The following is a 19,931-nucleotide window of genomic DNA, read 5'->3' as shown; positions in this document are numbered from 1 at the left end:
GGGCAAGAAATGCTGGCAACCATGTCCCACAAATGAATACAAAAATGATTGAGTGTAAATAATTTACATTTAAAAATGTCTTCTGTCAACGGTGTAAATGCTCATTTATATATATCTATATAGATATATATATTTACATATTTATAAATGCTCATTTTATCATTGATTTCCTGAAGCTTCTGTTTTGAGTTTCAGACAGTTCTATGCCAAGTGTTTGAGGTGATTAAAAGTCTTTCATCTTACTCTTTGCATATCGATATTCACTAAAGCTGCACAGATTGATTTTCTTCTCATTATAAATATATTTTCAATACCTAAAAGGACAGTCTTTCAGCAATCCCCATTTTCCTTCTTTCTGGTTGATAATTAAGGGTCTGTACACTTGGTGTAATTTATGATTTTGTTCCTAATTTTATCGGTTTCCCCACCCGCCACAATCTCCACAACACAGCAAAAATAATCACTACTCACTCATTGGGATTGTCAATGGCGGGCTTTATACCCAGCATTCCCCGCGGTGCTGAAAGTCCCCTTTCGACACTGCAGGAGAGTAGTGCGCAGGCCCAATGCTCATCCAGTTGGAGCATGCGCAGTATGAGTGATGTCTCCTGAGACAAAGACGTTTCTTTGGTTAACAGGCAGTCGGTAAGGATGCGGAAACCTGGAGTGAGTAACGGAGGCGATTCTGGTTGGGAAGAGTTTGTAAACACCGGGTGAATGCTCTCACCCCCTAGACGAACCTGAAGGTGCCGCGTTTGCAGCTCCGGGTCTTTTTACCGAAACGAAGCCCCGGTTACTGGCCGCCATCTTGGTTCATAGCCGAGGAGTGCGCATGCCTCTTCGTTCAGGTGACGTAACAGAGTGGACGGGGCCTCAGGGTCTCTGTTCCCAACTGGGTCCTAGTGCCCGGTGATACATAGCTGAGTTAACAGATTTTATGATGTGGAGATGCCGGCGTTGGACTGGGGTAAACACAGTAAGAAGTTTAACAACACCAGGTTAAAGTCCAACAGGTTTATTTGGCAGCAAAAGCCACACAAGCTTTCGGAGCTCTGAAAGCTTGTGTGGCTTTTGCTACCAAATAAACCTGTTGGACTTTAACCTGGTGTTGTTAAACTTCTTACTGTGTTAACAGATTTTATGATGTGGAGATGCCGGCGTTGGACTGGGGTAAACACAGTAAGAAGTTTAACAACACCAGGTTAAAGTCCAACAGGTTTATTTGGTAGCAAAAGCCACACAAGCTTTCGAGGCTCTGAGCCCCTTCTTCAGGTGAGTGGGAATTCTGTTCACAAACAGAACTTATAAGACACAGACTCAATTTACATGAATAATGGTTGGAATGCGAATACTTACAACTAATCCAGTCTTTAAGAAACAAAACAATGGGAGTGGGGAGAGCATCAAGACAGGCTAAAAAGATGTGTATTGTCTCCAGACAAGACAGCCAGTGAAACTCTGCAGGTCCACGCAACTGTGGGAGTTACAAATAGTGTGACATAAATTCTGATTCTAGGATCGCATGATAAAGACTCAGGAGGAAAAAAGCAGAAATATTTATGTGAAATAGTGTGACATAAACCCAATATCCCGGTTGAGGCCGTCCTTGTGTGTGCGGAACCTGGCTATCAGTTTCTGCTCCGCGACTCTGCGCTGTCGTGTGTCGCGAAGGCCGCCTTGGAGAACGCTTACCCGAATATCAGAGGCCGAATGCCCGTGACCGCTGAAGTGCTCCCCAACAGGAAGAGAACAGTCTTGCCTGGTGATTGTCGAGCGGTGTTCATTCATCCGTTGTCGCAGCGTCTGCATAGTTTCCCCAATGTACCATGCCTCGGGACATCCTTTCTTGCAGCGTATCAGGTAGACAACGTTGGCCGAGTTGCAAGAGTATGTACCGTGTACCTGGTGGATGGTGTTCTCACGTGAGATGATGGCATCTGTGTCGATGATCCGGCACGTCTTGCAGAGGTTGCTGTGGCAGGGTTGTGTGGTGTCTTGGTCACTGTTCTCCTGAAGGCTGGGTAGTTTGCTGCGGACAATGGTCTGTTTGAGGTTGTGCGGTTGTTTGAAGGCAAGAAGTGGGGGTGTGGGGATGGCCTTGGCGAGATGTTCGTCTTCATCAATGACATGTTGAAGGCTCCGGAGGAGATGCCGTAGCTTCTCCGCTCCGGGGAAGTACTGGACAACGAAGGGTACTCTGTCCACTGTGTCCTGTGTTTGTCTTCTGAGGAGGTCGGTGCGGTTTTTCGCTGTGGCGCGTTGGAACTGTTGATCAATGAGTCTAGCGCCATATCCTGTTCTTATGAGGGCATCTTTCAGCGTCTGGAGGTGTCTGTTGCGATCCTCCTCATCCGAGCAGATCCTGTGTATACGGAGGGCTTGTCCGTAGGGGATGGCTTCTTTAACGTGTTTAGGGTGGAAGCTGGAGAAGTGGAGCATCGTGAGGTTATCCGTGGGCTTGCGGTACAGTGAGGTGCTGAGGTGACCGTCCTTAATGGAGATGCGCGTGTCCAAGAATGCAACCGATTCCGGAGAGTAGTCTATGGTGAGCCTGATGGTGGGATGGAACTTGTTGATGTCATCATAGAGTTGTTTCAGTGATTGTTCACCATGAGTCCAAAGGAAGAAAATGTCATCGATGTATCTAGTGTATAGCACCGGTTGAAGGTCCCGTGCGGTGAAGAAGTCTTGTTCGAACCTGTGCATGAAGATGTTGGCATATTGAGGTGCAAATTTGGTCCCCATGGCTGTTCCGTGTGTCTGGATGAAGAACTGGTTGTTGAAGGTGAAGATATTGTGGTCCAGGATGAAGCGGATGAGATGTAAAATTGCATCTGGAAACTGGCAGTTGTTGGCGCTGAGCACTGAGGCCGTTGCAGCAATGCCATCGTCATGGGGGATGCTGGTGTAGAGTGCTGAGACATCCATTGTGACGAGGAGCGCTCCTGGTTCAACTGCTCCATGTGTGCCGAGTTTCTGTAGGAAGTCCGTCGTGTCGCGACAAAAGCTGGGGGTTCTTTGTACAATGGGTTTCAGGATGCCCTCGACATAGCCGGAGAGGTTCTCGCACAGGGTCCCATTGCCCGATACGATGGGACGGCCGGGTGTGTTTGCCTTGTGTATCTTCGGGAGGCAGTAGAGATCTCCAACGCGGGGAGTACGTGGGATGAGAGCACGGAGGGTGTTCTGAAGGTCCGGATCAAAGGTCTTGATCAGAGTGTTGAGTTGACGGGTGTGTTCTTTGGTCGGATCTGCAGGTAACTGTCTGTAGTGTTCCTCGTTGTTGAGTTGTCGGTACACTTCTTTGCAGTAATCCGTTCTAATACACATCTTTTTAGCCTGTCTTGATGCTCTCCCCACTCCCATTGTTTTGTTTCTTAAAGACTGGATTAGTTGTAAGTATTCGCATTCCAACCATTATTCATGTAAATTGAGTCTGTGTCTTATAAGTTCTGTTTGTGAACAGAATTCCCACTCACCTGAAGAAGGGGCTCAGAGCCTCGAAAGCTTGTGTGGCTTTTGCTACCAAATAAACCTGTTGGACTTTAACCTGGTGTTGTTAAACTTCTTACTGTGTTAACAGATTTTAAACAGCTTCACCCACTCCCAGGCTGCAGCTGATGTTTGCAGCCCAAAGGAGTCCATGGGCCATGTTTACATTATATTAATATTATATTATAGCCCAAAGATGTGGATTGCCCATGTTAAATTGCCTCTTAGTGTCCCAAGACGTGCAGGTTAAATGGGAAATTGTGAGGTTACCAGGATAGGGTGAGGAAGAACACCTGGCTAAGATGCTCTGTCAGAGAGTCATTGCATACTCAATGGGTGAAATGGCATATTCTGCACTGTCGGGATTCTATATTCAGTGTGAGATGTTGCAGCCCTGTATAGTTACCTGAAGGAGCTGCTCCGCAACCTTTGTTAACACTTTCGCCCCAACCTCCTAGTCTTTGGCTGTGTGGGGGGAAGTTGGGGAGAACAAAGAAAAGTACAGCACAGGAACAAACCCTTTGATCCTCCAAGTCTATGCCAATCATGATACCCTAATTTACAAAAAACCTTCTGCCTTTGCTCGGTCTGTATCCCTCTGGGCAGCATGGTGGCACAGTGGTTAGCACTGCTGCCTCAGAGCTCCAGGGTCCCAGGTTTAATTCTGGCCTTGGGTCACTTTCTGTGTGGAGTTTGCACATTCTCTCCGTGTCTGTGTGGGTTTCCTCCGGGTGCTCCAGTTTCCTCCCACAGTCCAAAGATGTGCGGGTTAGGTTGATTGGCCATGATAAATTGACCCGAGTGTCAGGAGAATTAGTAAAGTAAATGTGTGCGGTTACGGGAATTGGCCCTGGGTGGGATTTTTAAAAATTAATTTGTGGGACATGGGTGTCACTGGCTGGCCAGCATTTATTGCCCATCCCTAGTTGCCCTTGTTCAGAGGGCAGTTGAGAGTCAACCACATTGCTGTGGCTCTGGAGTCACATGTAGGCCTGACCAGAAAAGGACGGCAGATTTCCTTCCCTAAAAGACATCAGTGAACCAGATGGATTTTTCCGACAATCGACAATGGTCATGGTCATCAGTAGATTCTTAATTCCAGATATTTTTTGTTGAATTCAAATTCCACCACCTGCCGTGGCAGGATTTGAATGCGGGTCCCCAGAACATTAGCTGAGTTTCTGGATTAATAGTCGAGCGATAATTTCTAATTCCTCCCTATTCAAGTACCCATCCAGATTCCTGTTAAATTTTGCTAATCTGCCTGCTTCCACCACCTATTTGGCAGCATGTTCCAGGCACCCACCACTCTGTGTGAAAAACTTTCACTGCACATCTCCCTTAAACATTCCCCTTCTCATCTTGAACCTTGTAATTGATAATTCCACTCTAAGAAAAAAACCTCTGACTATCCACCCTGTCAATGCCTCTCATAACTTTGTAGACCTCTATCAGGTCTCCCGTCAGCCTCTGTCTTTCCAGCGAAAAATCCTATTCAACCTCTCCTCGCCAACATCCTCGAGACCAGGCAACATCGTGGTGAACCTTCTTTGCACTCTCTCCAAAGCTTCCAGGTCCTTCTGGTAGTATGGTGGCCAGGAATGCATGCAATACTCCAAATGTAGCTTAACCAAGATCAGAGTATCTTCTCCTGGACCTGCTCTTGGGCCAGATTCAAACAACAATTTGTTGAAGCTGAATGAGCAGTGTCCATAGCAATTGGGTGGATGTCGCATATCCTTGCAGTCTCTCCTGGAGAGGGAGCATGTGGTGTCCACTGATACACTTGCTACCTTCCACAACTGATGAGCATCGCAGGGTACAAAGTAACTTCAAGACATTGGAAACAACATTCTGGTTCATTAGGAAGCTAACCTTTCTTCTTGTTGGTACTTTGTTGCTGATCTTTTTCTTCTTTTAGTTTGTTTGGACTACATATTTGAGGAAACAAACAAGGGAAAAGAATATTCAATAAAAAATGAAATATCTGTTCTGAATTTCTATCATGTTACAATGATAATTTTTGTAAACTCCTTTTACAGGGTATTAGAAGAGGAAGTTTTGCAAATGTGAAACTCAAACACAACATCACACAAAAAATACAACAAAATTGTTCCATTCATCAGAACCTGATTATCATCGACCTTTGAATGTGGAAGCAGAAATGTTTTGCAAACATCAGTGTGACTGGAAAAGCACCGAGACACACACACACCCGAGTGAGAGTGTTCCAGTGAACTGAGTGTGGAAAGAGCTTTAACCAGTTACACAGCCTGAAAAAAACATCACAACATTCACAGCCAGGAGAAAACATGACGTGTTCTGTGTGTGGATGAGGCTTCAACTGATCATCCAACCTGGAGATACACAAGGACACCAGCACCATGGAGAAACAGTGGAAATGTGCATATTGCGCTAAGGGGTTCAGTTACCCTTCCCAGCTTAAAAATCATCAACGCAGTCACACTGGGGAGAGACCATTCACCTGCTCCATGTGTGGGAAGGGATTCATTCAGTCATCCCACCTGCTTTCACACCAGCAAGTTCACCTTGATGAGAAGCTGTTAAACCGCTCGGACTGTGAAAGCAACTTTAAAATCTCGGAGGACCTGGTTACGCACCAGGTTGTTCACACTGAGAGACAGTTCAGTTGCTCTCACTGTGGGAGGGGGTTCATACGATCACAGAACCTCATCGAACATGAACGCACTCACACTGGGGAGAGGCCATTCACCTGCTCTGTGTGTGGGAAGGGATTCACGCGATTATCCTACCTCACTACACATCGTCTGGTTCACACTGATAACAGACCTTTCAAATGTACTGAATGTGAGAAGAGTTATAAAACCACAAGTGAATTGCTGATACACCAGCGGGTTCACACTGGGGAGAGGCCCTTCACCTGCGCTGTGTGTGAGAAGGCATTTGCACGATCATCCCACCTCGCTAAACACCAACTGGTTCACACGGATAAAAGACTTTTCAAATGCTCTGAGTGTGAGAAGACTTACAGAACCACAACTGACCTGCTGACACACCAGCGAGTTCACAATGGGGAGAGGCCATTCAGATGTACAGTGTGTGGGACAGGATTCACTCTGTCATCCAGCCTCCAGAAACACCAGCGAGTTCACACTGGGGAGAGGTCGTTCACCTGCTCCACGTGTGGAAAAGGATTCATTCATTCAGCCAATCTTCTGACACACCAGCGAGTTCACACTGGGGAGAGGCCATTCCTTTGCTCCGACTGTGGGAAGACATTCATCCACTCATCCCATCTTTTGAGACACCAGAAAGTTCACAAATGACAGAAGGATTTGGATTCTGCTGTTATCTTTAAAAATTCATTTTACAGGACGTGAGGGTCGCTGACTGGGCCGAGCATTTATCGCCCATCCCTAATTACCCTCCATTTCAGAGGCCATCTAAGAGTCAACCACATTGCTGTAGCTCTGGGATCACATGTAGGCCAGACCAGGTAAGGGCGGCAGATTTCCTTCCCTAAAGGACATTAGTGAACCAGATGGGTTTTTCCGACAATTGTCATGGTCATCAGTTGACTTTTAATTCCAGATTAATCACATCCAAGCCTGAAACATGTTCAGCCTGAGAGCTGGAGTTTCTTCATGCTGATGTTAATAATCTTCATAACTTGCTGCAGTTTAGTATTCCGATGCGTGTCAAATGAACTAATATTATTTCAGACACACAGTCGGGTCCTTTATTTGGGGGTAGTGTGTTAAAGTGTGTTAAAGTGGATTGGGGACTGGCTATCCGACAGGAAGCAAAGAGTCGGAATAAATGGGTGTTTTTCCGGTTGGAGGAAGGTAACTAGTGGCGTGCCGCAGGGATCGGTACTCGGGCCGCAACTGTTTACCATTTATATAGATGATCTGGAGGAGGGGACGGAGTGTAGGGTAACGAAGTTTGCAGACGACACAAAGATAAGTGGAAAAGTGAATCGTGTGGAGGATGGAGAAGATCTGCAGAGAGATTTGGACAGGCTGAGTGAGTGGGCGAGGATATGGCAAATGGAGTATAACGTTGAGAAATGCGAGGTTATACACTTTGGAGGAAATAATAATAAATGGGATTACTATCTCAATGGAAACAAATTAAAACATGCTACCGTGCAAAGGGACCTGGGGGTCCTTGTGCATGAGACGCAAAAGCCCAGTCTGCAGGTACAACAGGTGATCAAGAAGGCAAATGGGATGTTGGCCTATATTGCGAGGGGGATAGAATATAAAAGCAGGAATGTCTTGATGCACCTGTACAGGGCATTGGTGAGGCCGCAGCTGGAATACTGTGTGCAGTATTGGTCCCCTTATATGAGGAAGGATATATTGGCATTGGAGGGAGTGCAGAGAAGGTTCACCAGGTTGATACCGGAGATGAGGGGTTTGGATTATGAGGAGAGGCTGAGGAGATTGGGTTTGTACTCGTTGGAGTTTAGAAGGATGAGGGGGGATCTTATGGAGACTTATAAGATAATGCGGGGGCTGGATAGGGTGGAGGCGGAGAGATTCTTTCCACTTAGTAAGGAAGTTAAAACTAGAGGACACAGCCTCAAAATAAAGGGGGGTCGGTTTAAGACAGAGTTGAGGAGGAACTTCTTCTCCCAGAGGGTGGTGAATCTCTGGAATTCTCTGCCCACTGAGGTGGTGGAGGCTCCCTCGCTGAATATGTTTAAAGCGCGGATGGATGGATTCCTGATCGGTAAGGGAATTAAGGGTTATGGGGATCAGGCGGGTAAGTGGTACTGATCCACGTCAGATCAGCCATGATCTTATTGAATGGCGGGGCAGGCTCGAGGGGCTAGATGGCCTACTCCTGCTCCTATTTCTTATGTACTTATGTTCTTATTTCTCCAGGATAAGAGATTATTCGATATCCTGTTACTGGCTGCTCCATTTGTGAGTATGTGTTTCTCCTTTCTCACTGTCTGGATCATTTCAGTTGCGGACCTTTAGCTATTCTCTTGGACCCAGACCTTCCAGAACGTCTCTCCTCACCTGGGGAATCAGTGAAGGGAGTGATAACACACTCGGCCTCAGTCAAAGCAAAACCCAGTCTTGATGTGCTGGACCCATCATTGAGAATAGGGATGTTTGTGGAGTCTCCTCTTCCTGTGGTTCCACTTTGGGTTGAAGTCAGTGAGGTCTCTGATCTGTGTTCTGTTTTTTATACCAGTAAAACAAATAAACTAATTAACAAGTGAAATCTCCTCAAAACATCATTGTAACAAAAAGACAGAACTTCAAAGAAAATGTATGAAAATTAATTAAAATGTTGTTTAATATAAACCAGAAGTGAATGGGCAGCACAGTGGTTAGCACTGCTGCCTCACAGCGCCAGGGACCTGGGTTCAGTTCTGGCCTTGGGTCACTGTCTGTGTGGAGTTTGCATGTTCTCCCCGTGTCTGTGTGGGTTTCCTCCGCGTGCCCTGGTTTCCTCCCACAGTCCAAAGATGTGCAGGTTAGGTTGATTGGCCGTGCTAAATTGACCCTAGTGTCAGGGGGATTAGGAGAGTAAATATGTGGTGTTACGGGAATAGGGCTTGGGTGGGATTGTGGTCGGTGCAGACTCGATGGGCCGAATGGCCTCATGCACTGTACGGATTCTATGATTCTGTGACATGAAACAGAATGAGGGTGAAAGGTAACTAATGAGACTAAAATGTCATTACTGGGGGGCCGGGATTGATGATGCAGCCCAGACCCCACAAGAACCCACCAGTCATGGAAGGCCTGGCAGTGGCAGTGGACACCACGTGCTCCCTTTCCAAGGCCACCCAGCCGTGAATGTAACCCTGGTACAGAGGCAGACATTTGGGTTGGTGGAACCCCCTCGAGCAGATCAGTGTTTGGGAAATGGATGTCTGTAGAACATGAGGGCAGGGTTACATTGTACAGGAAGAGAAACAGAAACCCAAACAGCACAAGAGGCTGGTTATTGATGATTCTTGTGAACATTATTCCCAGGGTATTAGCAGGGAATAATTTACAGGGAGGGAACTTATAGCCAAACATCACATTGAGATCTAACAGAATCACTCGATTCATCAGGACCTGAATATCATTAACCTTTCAATGTGGAAGGAGAAATGTTTGTTTGTTCTGTCTGTGGGAAAAGATTTCATAGAAACCCTACAGTGCAGAAGGAGGCCATTCGGCCCATCGACTCTGCACCGACCACAATCCCACCCAGGCCCTACCCCCACATATTTACCCGCTAATCCCTCTAACCTACACATCTCAGGACTCTAAGGAGCAATTTTTAACCTGGCCAATCAACCTAACCTGCACATCTTTGGACTGTGGGAGGAAACTGGAGCACCCGGAGGAAACCCACGCAGACACGAGGAGAATGTGCAAACTCCACACAGACAGTGACGCAAGCCGGGAATCGAACCCAGGTCCCTGGAGCTGTGAAGCAGCAGTGCTAACCACTGTGCTACCGTGCCGCCCTATTTCAAATATCAGTGTGACTGGAAAAGCACCGAGACACAGACACACCCGAGTGAGAGTGTTCCAGTGCACTGAGTGTGGAAAGAGCTTTAACCGGTTACACATCCTGAAAATACATCACAGCATTCACAGCGAGGAGAGACTGTATACGTGTTGTGTGTGTGGATGAAGCTTTGACTGATCATCCAACCTGAAGAGACACAAGGACACCAGCACCATGGAGAAAGCATGGACATATGGGGATTGAGGGATGTGATTCATTTACCCGTTTCAACTGGGAAATGATCAACACAGTCACACTGAGGAGAGAACTTTCACCTTCTCCATTTGTGGAGATGGATTTACTCAGTTATCCAGTCTGTCGGCACACCAGCAAGTTCATTCGGGGAGAGGCTGTTCAGATGCTCCAGGTGAGGGAAGGAATTTGCTGACTCATCTGAGCTGCTGGCGTATGAGCAAGTTCACACTGAGGAGGGCGCATTCGCCTGCTCTGTGTGTGGGAAAGGGACTCGCTGCATCATCCAACCTACTGAGACACCAGTGAGTTCACAAATGAGTGCAGGAGTTGGATTTGGCTAATGCTGCAGTTAGGATTGAACATGTGGGTTAATCCCGAGGTGTGTAAGAAATGTGTCTCAGTCGCTCTCTTCCATGTTTCAGAGCTCCTAGACATGGAACAAAAGCTCCTTTACAACTGTGTTTAGAGTCAGGAAGAACAACAGTGATTGCTGGAAACATGCTGTCAAATCAGAGATTGGTGTAAAACTGGGATCTGTTCCTGACTGAGTGAAACGGCAGGTTTAAGTTTCCAGTCTGAAAAAAGTAGAGATTTAAAATGTTAGTGTGAATTCCTGAATCTACCAATGTAAGGCAATGGAAACATCAAGTTACATTTCTGTCTGGAACCTTTAACCATCTCTCACCTTCCATTGACTTCAATGTGATGGAAACTCACTGTTGAAATCTCTCAGCATTTGAAACATGTTTACAAATGATTGGAGGGTTTTTAGTTCAGATCTTTCTTCTGTCCACTTGAGGTATTAAATAACAGACTTTCTCCTGTGAATATCCAGCTGGAGTTTTGGGCCCTGATGTATTTCCTTGTTCATCTTGTTGACTCTAAATATTTGAATCTTGTGGTTTCAAACACCAGATAATCAAATTCCCAACAACAGATTGTCTTTTACTGACTTTATTAACTGCGCTGCAATAATACAGACAGAGTAATTCCTCACATGGTTCCAGTGCTCAACGAAGTACTGAAATGATAAAATTTATATGCATTTCAGAGCCTGTAACATAGGAATGGTGTATTGGTCTGTAACTTTAATTCAATGTTCCTTCTTTTAATATCATGTCCACCACTTTCCTGTTACCTGATCAATTTGTTTATTGTTATTACAGGATTGTCACATATTTCCACTGTTGTATCTTTAATTTTATGAATCTTTGACGTAAGTTACACAGCAGTTAAGTCTTTGGGCTGTGAATGTGTTTCTTGAATAAAATACCATTACATTTTTAAAACAGGAATTCGATCTGGAGAACAGAGATAATGCAGTCAATTCAGAACTCCCTTCTCCTCAGCTCTGATCTAAAAGGCTACGACTCTCATCAACTTTTACAGATGCACCATAGAAAGCATTCTTCCTGGTTATATCACAGCTTGGTATGGCTCCTGCTCTGACCAAGACCACAAGAAACCACAAAGAGTTGGGAATGTAGCCCAGTCCATCACGCAAACCAGCCTCCCATCCAGTGACTCTGTCTACACTTCCCATGGCCTCAGAAAAGCAGCCAGCATAATCAAGGACCCCACGCACCCTGAACATTCTCTCTTCCACCTTCTTCCATCAGGAAAAAGATACAAAAGTCTGAGGTCACGTACAAAAGTCTGAGATCACGTACCAACCGAGTCAAGAACAGCTTTTTCCCTGCTGCCATCAGACTTCTGAATGGTCCTATCACATATTAAGCTGATCTTTCTCCACACCCTAGCTATGACTGTAATATTATATTGGACATCTTCTTCTTTCCTTCTCCCCTTTGTACTTTATGAACAGGATGTTTGTCTGTATAGTTCACAAGAAACAATACTTTTCACTGTATCCCAATACATGTGACAATAAATCAAATCATTCCTTTCCCCTTATGTACTCTATGTACGGTATGCTTTGTCTGTATAGCGTGCAAGAAACAATACTAATACATGTGACTATAATAAATCAAATCAAATTCAGTTTAAACCTGGTTTGCAGACATGACATTCCATTCACATACAGAAGGTGAGTGAGATCCTGTGAGACACACACTGAGCCCAGTCGCTGAAAGTGATTCACAAACTGTGTTTTGTGTTCATTGATCCCAGGAATGTTACTGAAATCTTCCCTGGATCTCGAGGCTGGGAGAGACACTCTGGAAGGTATGGGGAGCTGGGACTTGTCCATGAGAGTAATTGAAGGTATGAGACTGAAATAATCTCGAGTTAGAAAGGAGAAAAGGTTCAGTCCTGGGTGTGATTCTCAGCAGCAACAGCAGAGTCCAGCTTTGTCGGTAAGATGTGAAGTTTCTGGTGTCTCAGCAGGCGGGATGTCCGAGTAAATCTCTTCTCACACACAGAGCAGGTGAGCAGCTTCTTCCTAGTGTGAACTCGCCGGTGTTTAACCAGGTCGAACGACTGAACAAATCCCTTCCCACACACACAGCAGGTGAAGGGCTTCTCCCCAGTGTGGATGCGTTCGTGTCTCTGGAGGCTGGAGAACTCAGGGAAACGCTTCCCACACACGGAGCAGATGAAGGCCTTCTCCCCGGTGTGAACAAGCTGGTGTTTCTGCACGTGGTGTAAACAAGTAAAGGCCCTCCCGCACACATGACAAATGTACGGCCTCTCCCCGGTGTGAACCCGCTCGTGTATCACAACATGGGACAAACGAGGGAAACTCTTCCCACACACGAAGCAGGTGAACGGTCTCTCCCCAGTGTGAACTCGCTTGTGTGTGCGCAGGGCGGATGACTGAGTGAATCTCTTCCCACACACAGAGCAAGAGAATGGCCTCTCCCCAATGTGAATCCGCTTGTGCATCACAAGGTGCGTTGAACGAGTGAATCCCCTCCCACACTCGGAGCAGGTGAACGGCCTTTCTCCGGTGTGAATTCGTTGGTGAATCACAAGATGAGATGAGCGAGTGTATCCATTCCCACACTCGGAGCAGGTGAATGGTTTCTCCCCCGTGTGAACAAGTTTGTGCCTCAGAAGGTGGAATGAATAATTGAATCTCTTCCCACACACAGAGCACGGGAACGGCCTCTCCCCACTGTGAGTGCACTGGTGTCTCAGGAGACTATTGTTCGTTTTAAAGGTCTTCTCACACTCTGAGCATTTAAAACTTCTCTCATCAGAATGAATGAGCTGGTGCTCAGTGTAGTGGGAGGACTGAGAGAATCTCTTCCCACACTGGGAGCAGCTGAATGGCCTGTCCTTGGTGTGAACTTGCTGGTGCTCAGTGAGATGCACTGAGTTGCTGAACGACTCCCCACAGTGAGAGCAGCTGAACGGTCTCTCGTGTGTGTGAAGGAGCTGGTGCTCTGCAAGGCGGGAGGACTGGCTGAACCTCTTCCCGCAGTGGGAGCAGCTGAACGGTCTCTCGTCAGTGTGAAGGAGCTGGTGTTGGATCTGTTCCTCAGGCGTTTCAACGCTGTCCCCAGAGTCAGAGCTTTGAAGAGGCTTCTGAATAATGTGATCGAGTTGGTGAGCCAGCAGGTTGGACGAACACATGAATTTCTTCCCACACACGGAGCAGGTGAATGAACTCTCACTATTGCGAGTTCGCTGTCGTGTCAGCATGTTTTCCAGCTGTATCAATCCCTCCCCACAGGAAGAGCAGGTTTACAGACTCTCACCAGCTTCCTGCTGAGACAGTCAATTAAATCCCTTCAGGTGTACAAATCTTCACATCCTGACGAATTGACTTTCCAATTGTGACACAAAGTTTGGTTTGTTTTTCCTGACTGCAAATCCTCCTCTTCCATTACCCTGCAAAATAATTTCACGAAGAATTACATAGACTATATAATACACAAACAGGCCATTCGGGCAATCTAGTCTGTACGGAGTTTCTACTCCACACGAGTCTCCTCCCATTCTGCTAACCTCGTCTCAGCCTTTCAGCTTTACTTTTCTCTCATTCTCATCTCGTTTCCTTTTGAAAAAATCTAAGTTATCTGTCTCAACTACTTCCAGTCAGTTCCACATTTTAACAACTGTTTGTGAAAAGAAATGTCTCCTGTTTTCCTGTTGGATTTATTAGTCTGGATTGTGCACTGTGAAGATGTGGTGCAGTGGGGAGTGACCCTTCTTCTGAGTCAGAAGCTCTGGTTTCCAGTCCCACTCAGAGTACATGGCCGAGGAAGGTGTGTTCATAATGTGGCCAAACTGTAAATCATTCATAGAATCACTAGTGCGGAAAGAGGCCATTCGGCCCATCGTGTCTGCACCAACCACAATCCCACCCTTGCCCTATCCCCAGGCATTGACCCAGGCTAGTCCCCCTGATACTAAAGGGCAATTTAGCATGGCCAATGCACCTAACTTTCACATCTTTGGACTGTGGGAGGAAACCAGAGCACCCGGAGGAAACCCACGCAGACACAGGGAGAATGTGCAAACGCCACACAGACAGTGACCCGGGCCGGGAATCGAACCTGGATCCCTGGCGCTGTGAGGCAGCAGTGCTAACCACTGTGCCACCATGCTGCCCTTTGAACATACACCAATGATAGACAATAAGAGCGGGAGAGATTCCTGGTCAGTCATATGATGGAAATAATTTGGAGCCTCTCCCATCACTATCCATGGCTCCACGGGTAGCGGATATAAAAGTTTCTGTTGCCATTGCAGCCTGGTTCCTTGTGGGGTCTAGCTGGCCGGTGTGGATCAGATTGGTGCCGACAGCACGGGGTTCAATCCCCATTCTGGCTGGGGTGAATTTGGGTTCTGCCTCTTTGCCCGACCCATGGCGGAGATCCTGACACTTTGGTCAGACCAGCCTTCAGGTAGAGAACACAACAATAAGAAGTTTGTGTGTTCATGGTTCCCAGTATTAGATAGATCAACAAACATTCTGACTGCTAATTCCATTCAGAAGAGACAAATAATTCTCTTGATTTGAGTTTGCTGTGTGGAAACCATCCCCTTGTAAAAGAGTTTCCAAAATCCATCACTCAGTCCGCCTGCTGAAGGGAGCACTGCGCACGCGCGCTGGTGCACTGCTACTGATAAAGATGGCGCTACGCATGCGCTTTTCTACACATTGCCTCCTACAAAGATGGCGGTCGGTATCCGGGTCTTCCAACCGTGGAACCGGCTGCTTCTCATTCCGGGATTGCGGCCTCTATCGAGGATTATCTGAAACATCGGCACACACCCACCGGCTCCAGCTCCCTTCCGCTCTCAGACGTTACTCACCCGCTTGATATTTAACACGACCGCCTCTGTTCTGGTTTTTGTGGCCGACACCACTGATTTCTAAACCTTTCCCTCCGACGCCATCCTTCCCGCTCACCCGGCACTTACTCACTGGCTGCATACACACACTGCGCATGCTCCACATCACAATGCCCGGGGGCTGATTGACGGCAGCTCCGGGCCAATAGGAAGAGGGGGCGTGGCTGGAGGACCGAGCGGGAGCGGCTGGTCCTCCAACCAATCGGAGTGAATAAAGGGCGGGACCTGAAGCATGCGCAGTGCCGGTAATGGCGACGGAGAGGCGGACGGTTTTAATTTGGAAGCGAGATCAATACGAGGTAGAGAGCGGCGCGCGGGGAATGATAAATGTGGCGGGTGGGTGGAGAGGCTTTGTAAACATGTTGTTCAAACCCAAACCCCGGAAATGTAGTGGGGACTGAACACAATGGGTTCAGTTTTCCCAGTATTTTTTGAAAGAAATTTCTGTTTTTTAGTACTGGATGTCAGACAAGTCAAGATATGAGTTGGAGGGGAACTTGGAGTTGATGATGCTCACATTTACCTGCTATCTTGGTCCTTCGAGGTGGTGGAAGTTGAGGGTTTGGGAGATTCTATCAATGTTCTCATTGAGTTGTAGATGTATAAAATCCCTCTCCTTCATTCCCGATCTCTCCTATTTCTCTCTGTCTTTTCCCATAGTGCCCAGACTGGATGGCAGGTTCCCTTCCCTGAAGGACATTAGGAAATCAATTGGGTGTTTTGACAATCCAGCAGTTTTCATGGTCACTTTTTCCTAGTGCTGTCCCCACAAATTACCAGGTTCATTCAGCTCAATTTCACAACCTGCCTTTGTGTTTTTGTGGGTTCTCTCTCACTCCCTTTTTCTGTTTTAATTCAATTTCACAGGGTATTAGAAGAGGAGGATTTGCAGTTTGGAAACTGAAACCAAGCCTGGTATCAGCACCTTATGGAGTCGGCCAATTTATTGTACCCTGAATATCATTGCATTTTGAACATGGAAGAAAATAGCACTATTCACAGTGGAGAGAAACTGTACACATGTTCTGTGTGTGGACAAGACTTCAGCCAATCATCTGACCTTTCGGAACATAATTGCAGTCACAACAGAGAGAAACTGTGGAAATGTGGGGACTGTGAGAAGGGATTCAAATCCCCATCCTTGCTGGAAATTCATCAACGTAGTCACACAGGGGAGAGGCCATTCACCTGCTCCCACTGTGGGAAAGGATTCACTCAGTCATCCAGTTTACATATACACCAGAGGACTCACACTGAGGAGAGGCCATTCACCTGCTCTCTGTGTGGGAAGGCATTCAATCGGTCATTCAGCCTAGCATTGCACAAGCGAACTCACACGGGGGAGAAACCATTCACCTGCTCTGTGTGTGGGAAGGGATTCAATCAATCATCAAACCTAGCAAAACACCAGCGAATTCACAGTGAGGACAGACCATTCACTTGCGCTGTGTGTGGGAAGGGCTTCAAAGCATCATCCATGCTAACAAAACACCAGCACGTTCACAATGGGGAGAGGCCATTCAGCTGTTCTCAATGTGGGAAGAGATTCGCGCTCTCAGCCAACCTGCTGACACACCAGCGAATTCACACTGGGGAGAGGCCGTTCATCTGCTCCCAGTGTGGGAAGGGATTCACTCAGTCATCCAGCTTACACATACACCAGAGGACCCACACTGGGGAGAGACCATTCAGCTGTTCTGTTTGTGGGAAGGCATTCAGTCAGTCATCTAACCTATCATTACACCAGCGAGTTCACACTGGGGAAAAGCCATTCACTTGCTCCCAGTGTGGGAAGGGATTTGCTCGCTCATCCAACCTCCTGATACACCTGCGAGTTCACACTGGGGAGAGGCCGTTAACTTGCTCCCAGTGTGGGAAGCGATTCACTGACTCATCTCACCTGCTGGCACACCAGCGAACTCACACTGGGGAGAAGCCTTTCAGCTGCTCCCAGTGTGGGAAGGGATTTGCACACTCAGGCAATCTGTGGACACATCAGCGAGTTCACACTGGGGAGAGACCATTCATCTGTTCCCAGTGTGGGAAGGGATTCAGTCAATCATCCAACCTAGCAATACACCAACGGATTCACACTGGGGAGAGGATGTTCACTTGTTCCCAATGTGGGAAGGACTTTGCTCACTCACACACGTTGCAGGGTCACCAACGAGTTCACACTGGGGAGAAGCCGTTCACTTGCTCTGTGTGTGGGAAGGGATTCAGTCAGTCATCAAATCTGCTGAAACACCAGCGAATTCACAAGGAACTATTGTGATTGAATTTTGCTGTGAATCATATTCAGACTGAACCATGTTCATTTGGGTCTGTTTCTGCTGAATTGAAAAGTGACTCCAGCCCTGCTGTAGGTGTTAATATTGTTGGTCTGAGAATGAAGGATTTGGGGTCAGGAAACTCACACAAAACATCAGATCAGGATTGGATGGAGCCACACAATTTATCGTAACATGAAAAGCAGAGATTTTTGAACCTGGAAGGAAACAGCACCGTTTACAACCACAGTCACATTAGCGAGAGACCATGGAAATGTGAGACTGTGAGGAGAGACTCAGTTACCCGTCAGAGCTGGAAACTCAGTGGCGCACTCACACTGGGGGAAGGCCATTCACCCACTCTGAGTGTGGGAAGGGATTCACTCAGTCTTCTGAGCTGATCACATTGGGGAGAAACCATTTAACTGCCCTGAGTTTTGGAAGAGATTCACTCGGTCATCCACACTGCTGAGTCACCAGCGAGTTTACAACTAACCACAGTGATTGGACTTTCCTGTTAATCACATCGAGGACCGAACTATGTTCAATGTAAGTGAACTGGCAAATGAGGTTAAGGAACAGGTCAATAGAGGTGCAGTGGCAGATTTGAAAGGGTTATTTCAGAAAACCCAGAACAGATACATTCCAGTGAAGAAGAAAAATTCCAAGGGGAGGATCCACCATCCGTGGTTCACTAAAAAAGTTAAAGATAGTATAAAACTTAAAGAAAAAAGTAAACAATTGCACAAAGATGGGTGGCAGGTCAGAAAACTAGACAGAATATAAACAGCAAAGAATGATAAAAAGATTAAATAAGGAGAAGAATTGGAGTACGAGAGAAAGGCAGCTAGAAATATAAAGATGGATAGTAAATTAGAAATCTTTGTATCCTCATTGGCTACCGGGGAGGTCCCAGAGGATTGGAGAAAAGCCAATGTTGTTCCTTTGTTTAAGAAGGGTAGCAAGAATAATCCGGGTAATTACAGGCCGGTGAGCCTTACATCAGTGATAGGGAAATTATTGGAGAGGATTCTTCGAGACAGGATTTATTCCCACTTGGAAATAAGTGGACGTATTAGTGAGAGGCAACATGGTTTTGTGAAGGGGAGGTCATGTCTCACGAACTTGATCGAGTATTTCGGGGAAGTGACGAAGATGATTGATGAGGGTAGGGCAGTGGATGTTGTCTACATGGACTTCAGTCAGGCCTTTGACAAGGTCCCTCATGGCAGACTGGTGCAGAAGGTGAAGTCGCATGGGATCAGAGGTGAGCTGGCAAGGTGGGTACAAAACTGGCGTGGTCAAAGAAGACAGAGGGTAGCAGTGGAAGGGTGCATTTCTGAATGGAGGGCTGTGACAAGTGGCGTTCCTCAGGGATCAGTGCTGGGACCTTTGCTGTTTCTAATATATGTAAATGATTTGGAGGAAAATGTAACTGGATTGATTGGTAAGTTTGCGAACGACACAAAGGTTGGTGGATTTGCGGATAGCAATGAGGACCATCAGAGGATACAGCAGGATATAGATCAGTTGGAGACTTGGGTGGAGAAATGGCAGATGGAGTTTAATCCAGACAAATGTGAGGTAATGCATTTTGGAAGGTCTAATATACATAGGAAATATACAGTAAATGGCAGAACCTTTAAGAGTATTGATAGGCAAAGGGATCTGGGTGTACAGGTACACAGGTCACTGAAAGTGGCAATGCAGGTGGAGAAGGTAGTCAAGAAGGCATACAGCATGTTTACCTTCATCGGCCGGGGTATTGAGTTTAAAAATTGGCAAATTATGTTGCAGCTTTATAGAACCTTAGTTAGGCTGCACTTGGAATATAGTGTTCAATTCTGTTCGCCACACTACCAGAAGGATATGGAGGCTTTGGAGAGGGTACAGAAAAGATTTACCAGGATGTTGCCTGGTATGGAGGGCATTATCTATGAGGAAAGGTTGGAGAACCTTGGTTTGTTCTCACTGGAGCGACGGAGGTTGAGGGGCGACCTGATAGAAGTCTACAAGATTATGAGGGTCATGGACAGAGTGGATAGTCAGAAGCTTTTTCCCGGGTGGAAGAGTCAATGACCAGGGGGCACAGGTTTAAGCTGCGAGGGGCAAGGTTTAAAGGAGATGTACGAGGCAGATTTTTTACGCAGAGAGTAGTGGGTGCCTGGAACTCGTTGCCGGGGGAGGGAGTGGAAG

General features: G+C 46.7%; 3 protein-coding genes across 5 annotated transcripts in view; 1 reads left to right on the top strand and 2 right to left on the bottom strand.

The window, feature by feature from the left end:
* The window catches only part of LOC144480817 (uncharacterized), a 1,107,688-nt gene that overhangs the window by 963,768 nt on the left and 123,989 nt on the right, over nucleotides 1-19,931 (bottom strand). The gene's annotated exons all lie outside the window — the stretch shown is intronic.
* Nucleotides 11,148-15,534, bottom strand: LOC144480770 (uncharacterized). The gene is made up of 2 exons (XM_078200346.1): nucleotides 15,427-15,534; nucleotides 11,148-13,995 (listed from the first exon to the last, which is right to left on the bottom strand). The coding sequence occupies exon 2, from the start codon at nucleotides 13,804-13,806 to the stop codon at nucleotides 12,466-12,468; it is 1,341 nt and encodes a 446-aa protein (XP_078056472.1). The 5' UTR covers nucleotides 13,807-13,995; nucleotides 15,427-15,534; the 3' UTR covers nucleotides 11,148-12,465.
* LOC144480769 (uncharacterized) lies at nucleotides 15,745-17,763 on the top strand. The gene is made up of 2 exons (XM_078200345.1): nucleotides 15,745-15,764; nucleotides 16,333-17,763. Exon 2 carries the CDS (start codon nucleotides 16,394-16,396, stop codon nucleotides 17,738-17,740), a length of 1,347 nt encoding a protein of 448 aa, XP_078056471.1. The 5' UTR covers nucleotides 15,745-15,764; nucleotides 16,333-16,393; the 3' UTR covers nucleotides 17,741-17,763.

The sequence above is a fragment of the Mustelus asterias genome, chromosome 30 (assembly GCF_964213995.1).
Source record: "Mustelus asterias chromosome 30, sMusAst1.hap1.1, whole genome shotgun sequence".
NCBI lineage: Eukaryota > Metazoa > Chordata > Chondrichthyes > Carcharhiniformes > Triakidae > Mustelus > Mustelus asterias.
This window is presented reverse-complemented; position numbering and strand designations above follow the sequence as displayed.

What these genes read in the sequence shown, in the direction of transcription:
- LOC144480770 (XM_078200346.1), bottom strand. Translation starts at nt 13,806, where the DNA reads ATGCTGACACGACAGCGAACTCGCAATAGTGAGAGTTCATTCACCTGC.
- LOC144480769 (XM_078200345.1), top strand. Translation starts at nt 16,394, where the DNA reads ATGGAGTCGGCCAATTTATTGTACCCTGAATATCATTGCATTTTGAAC.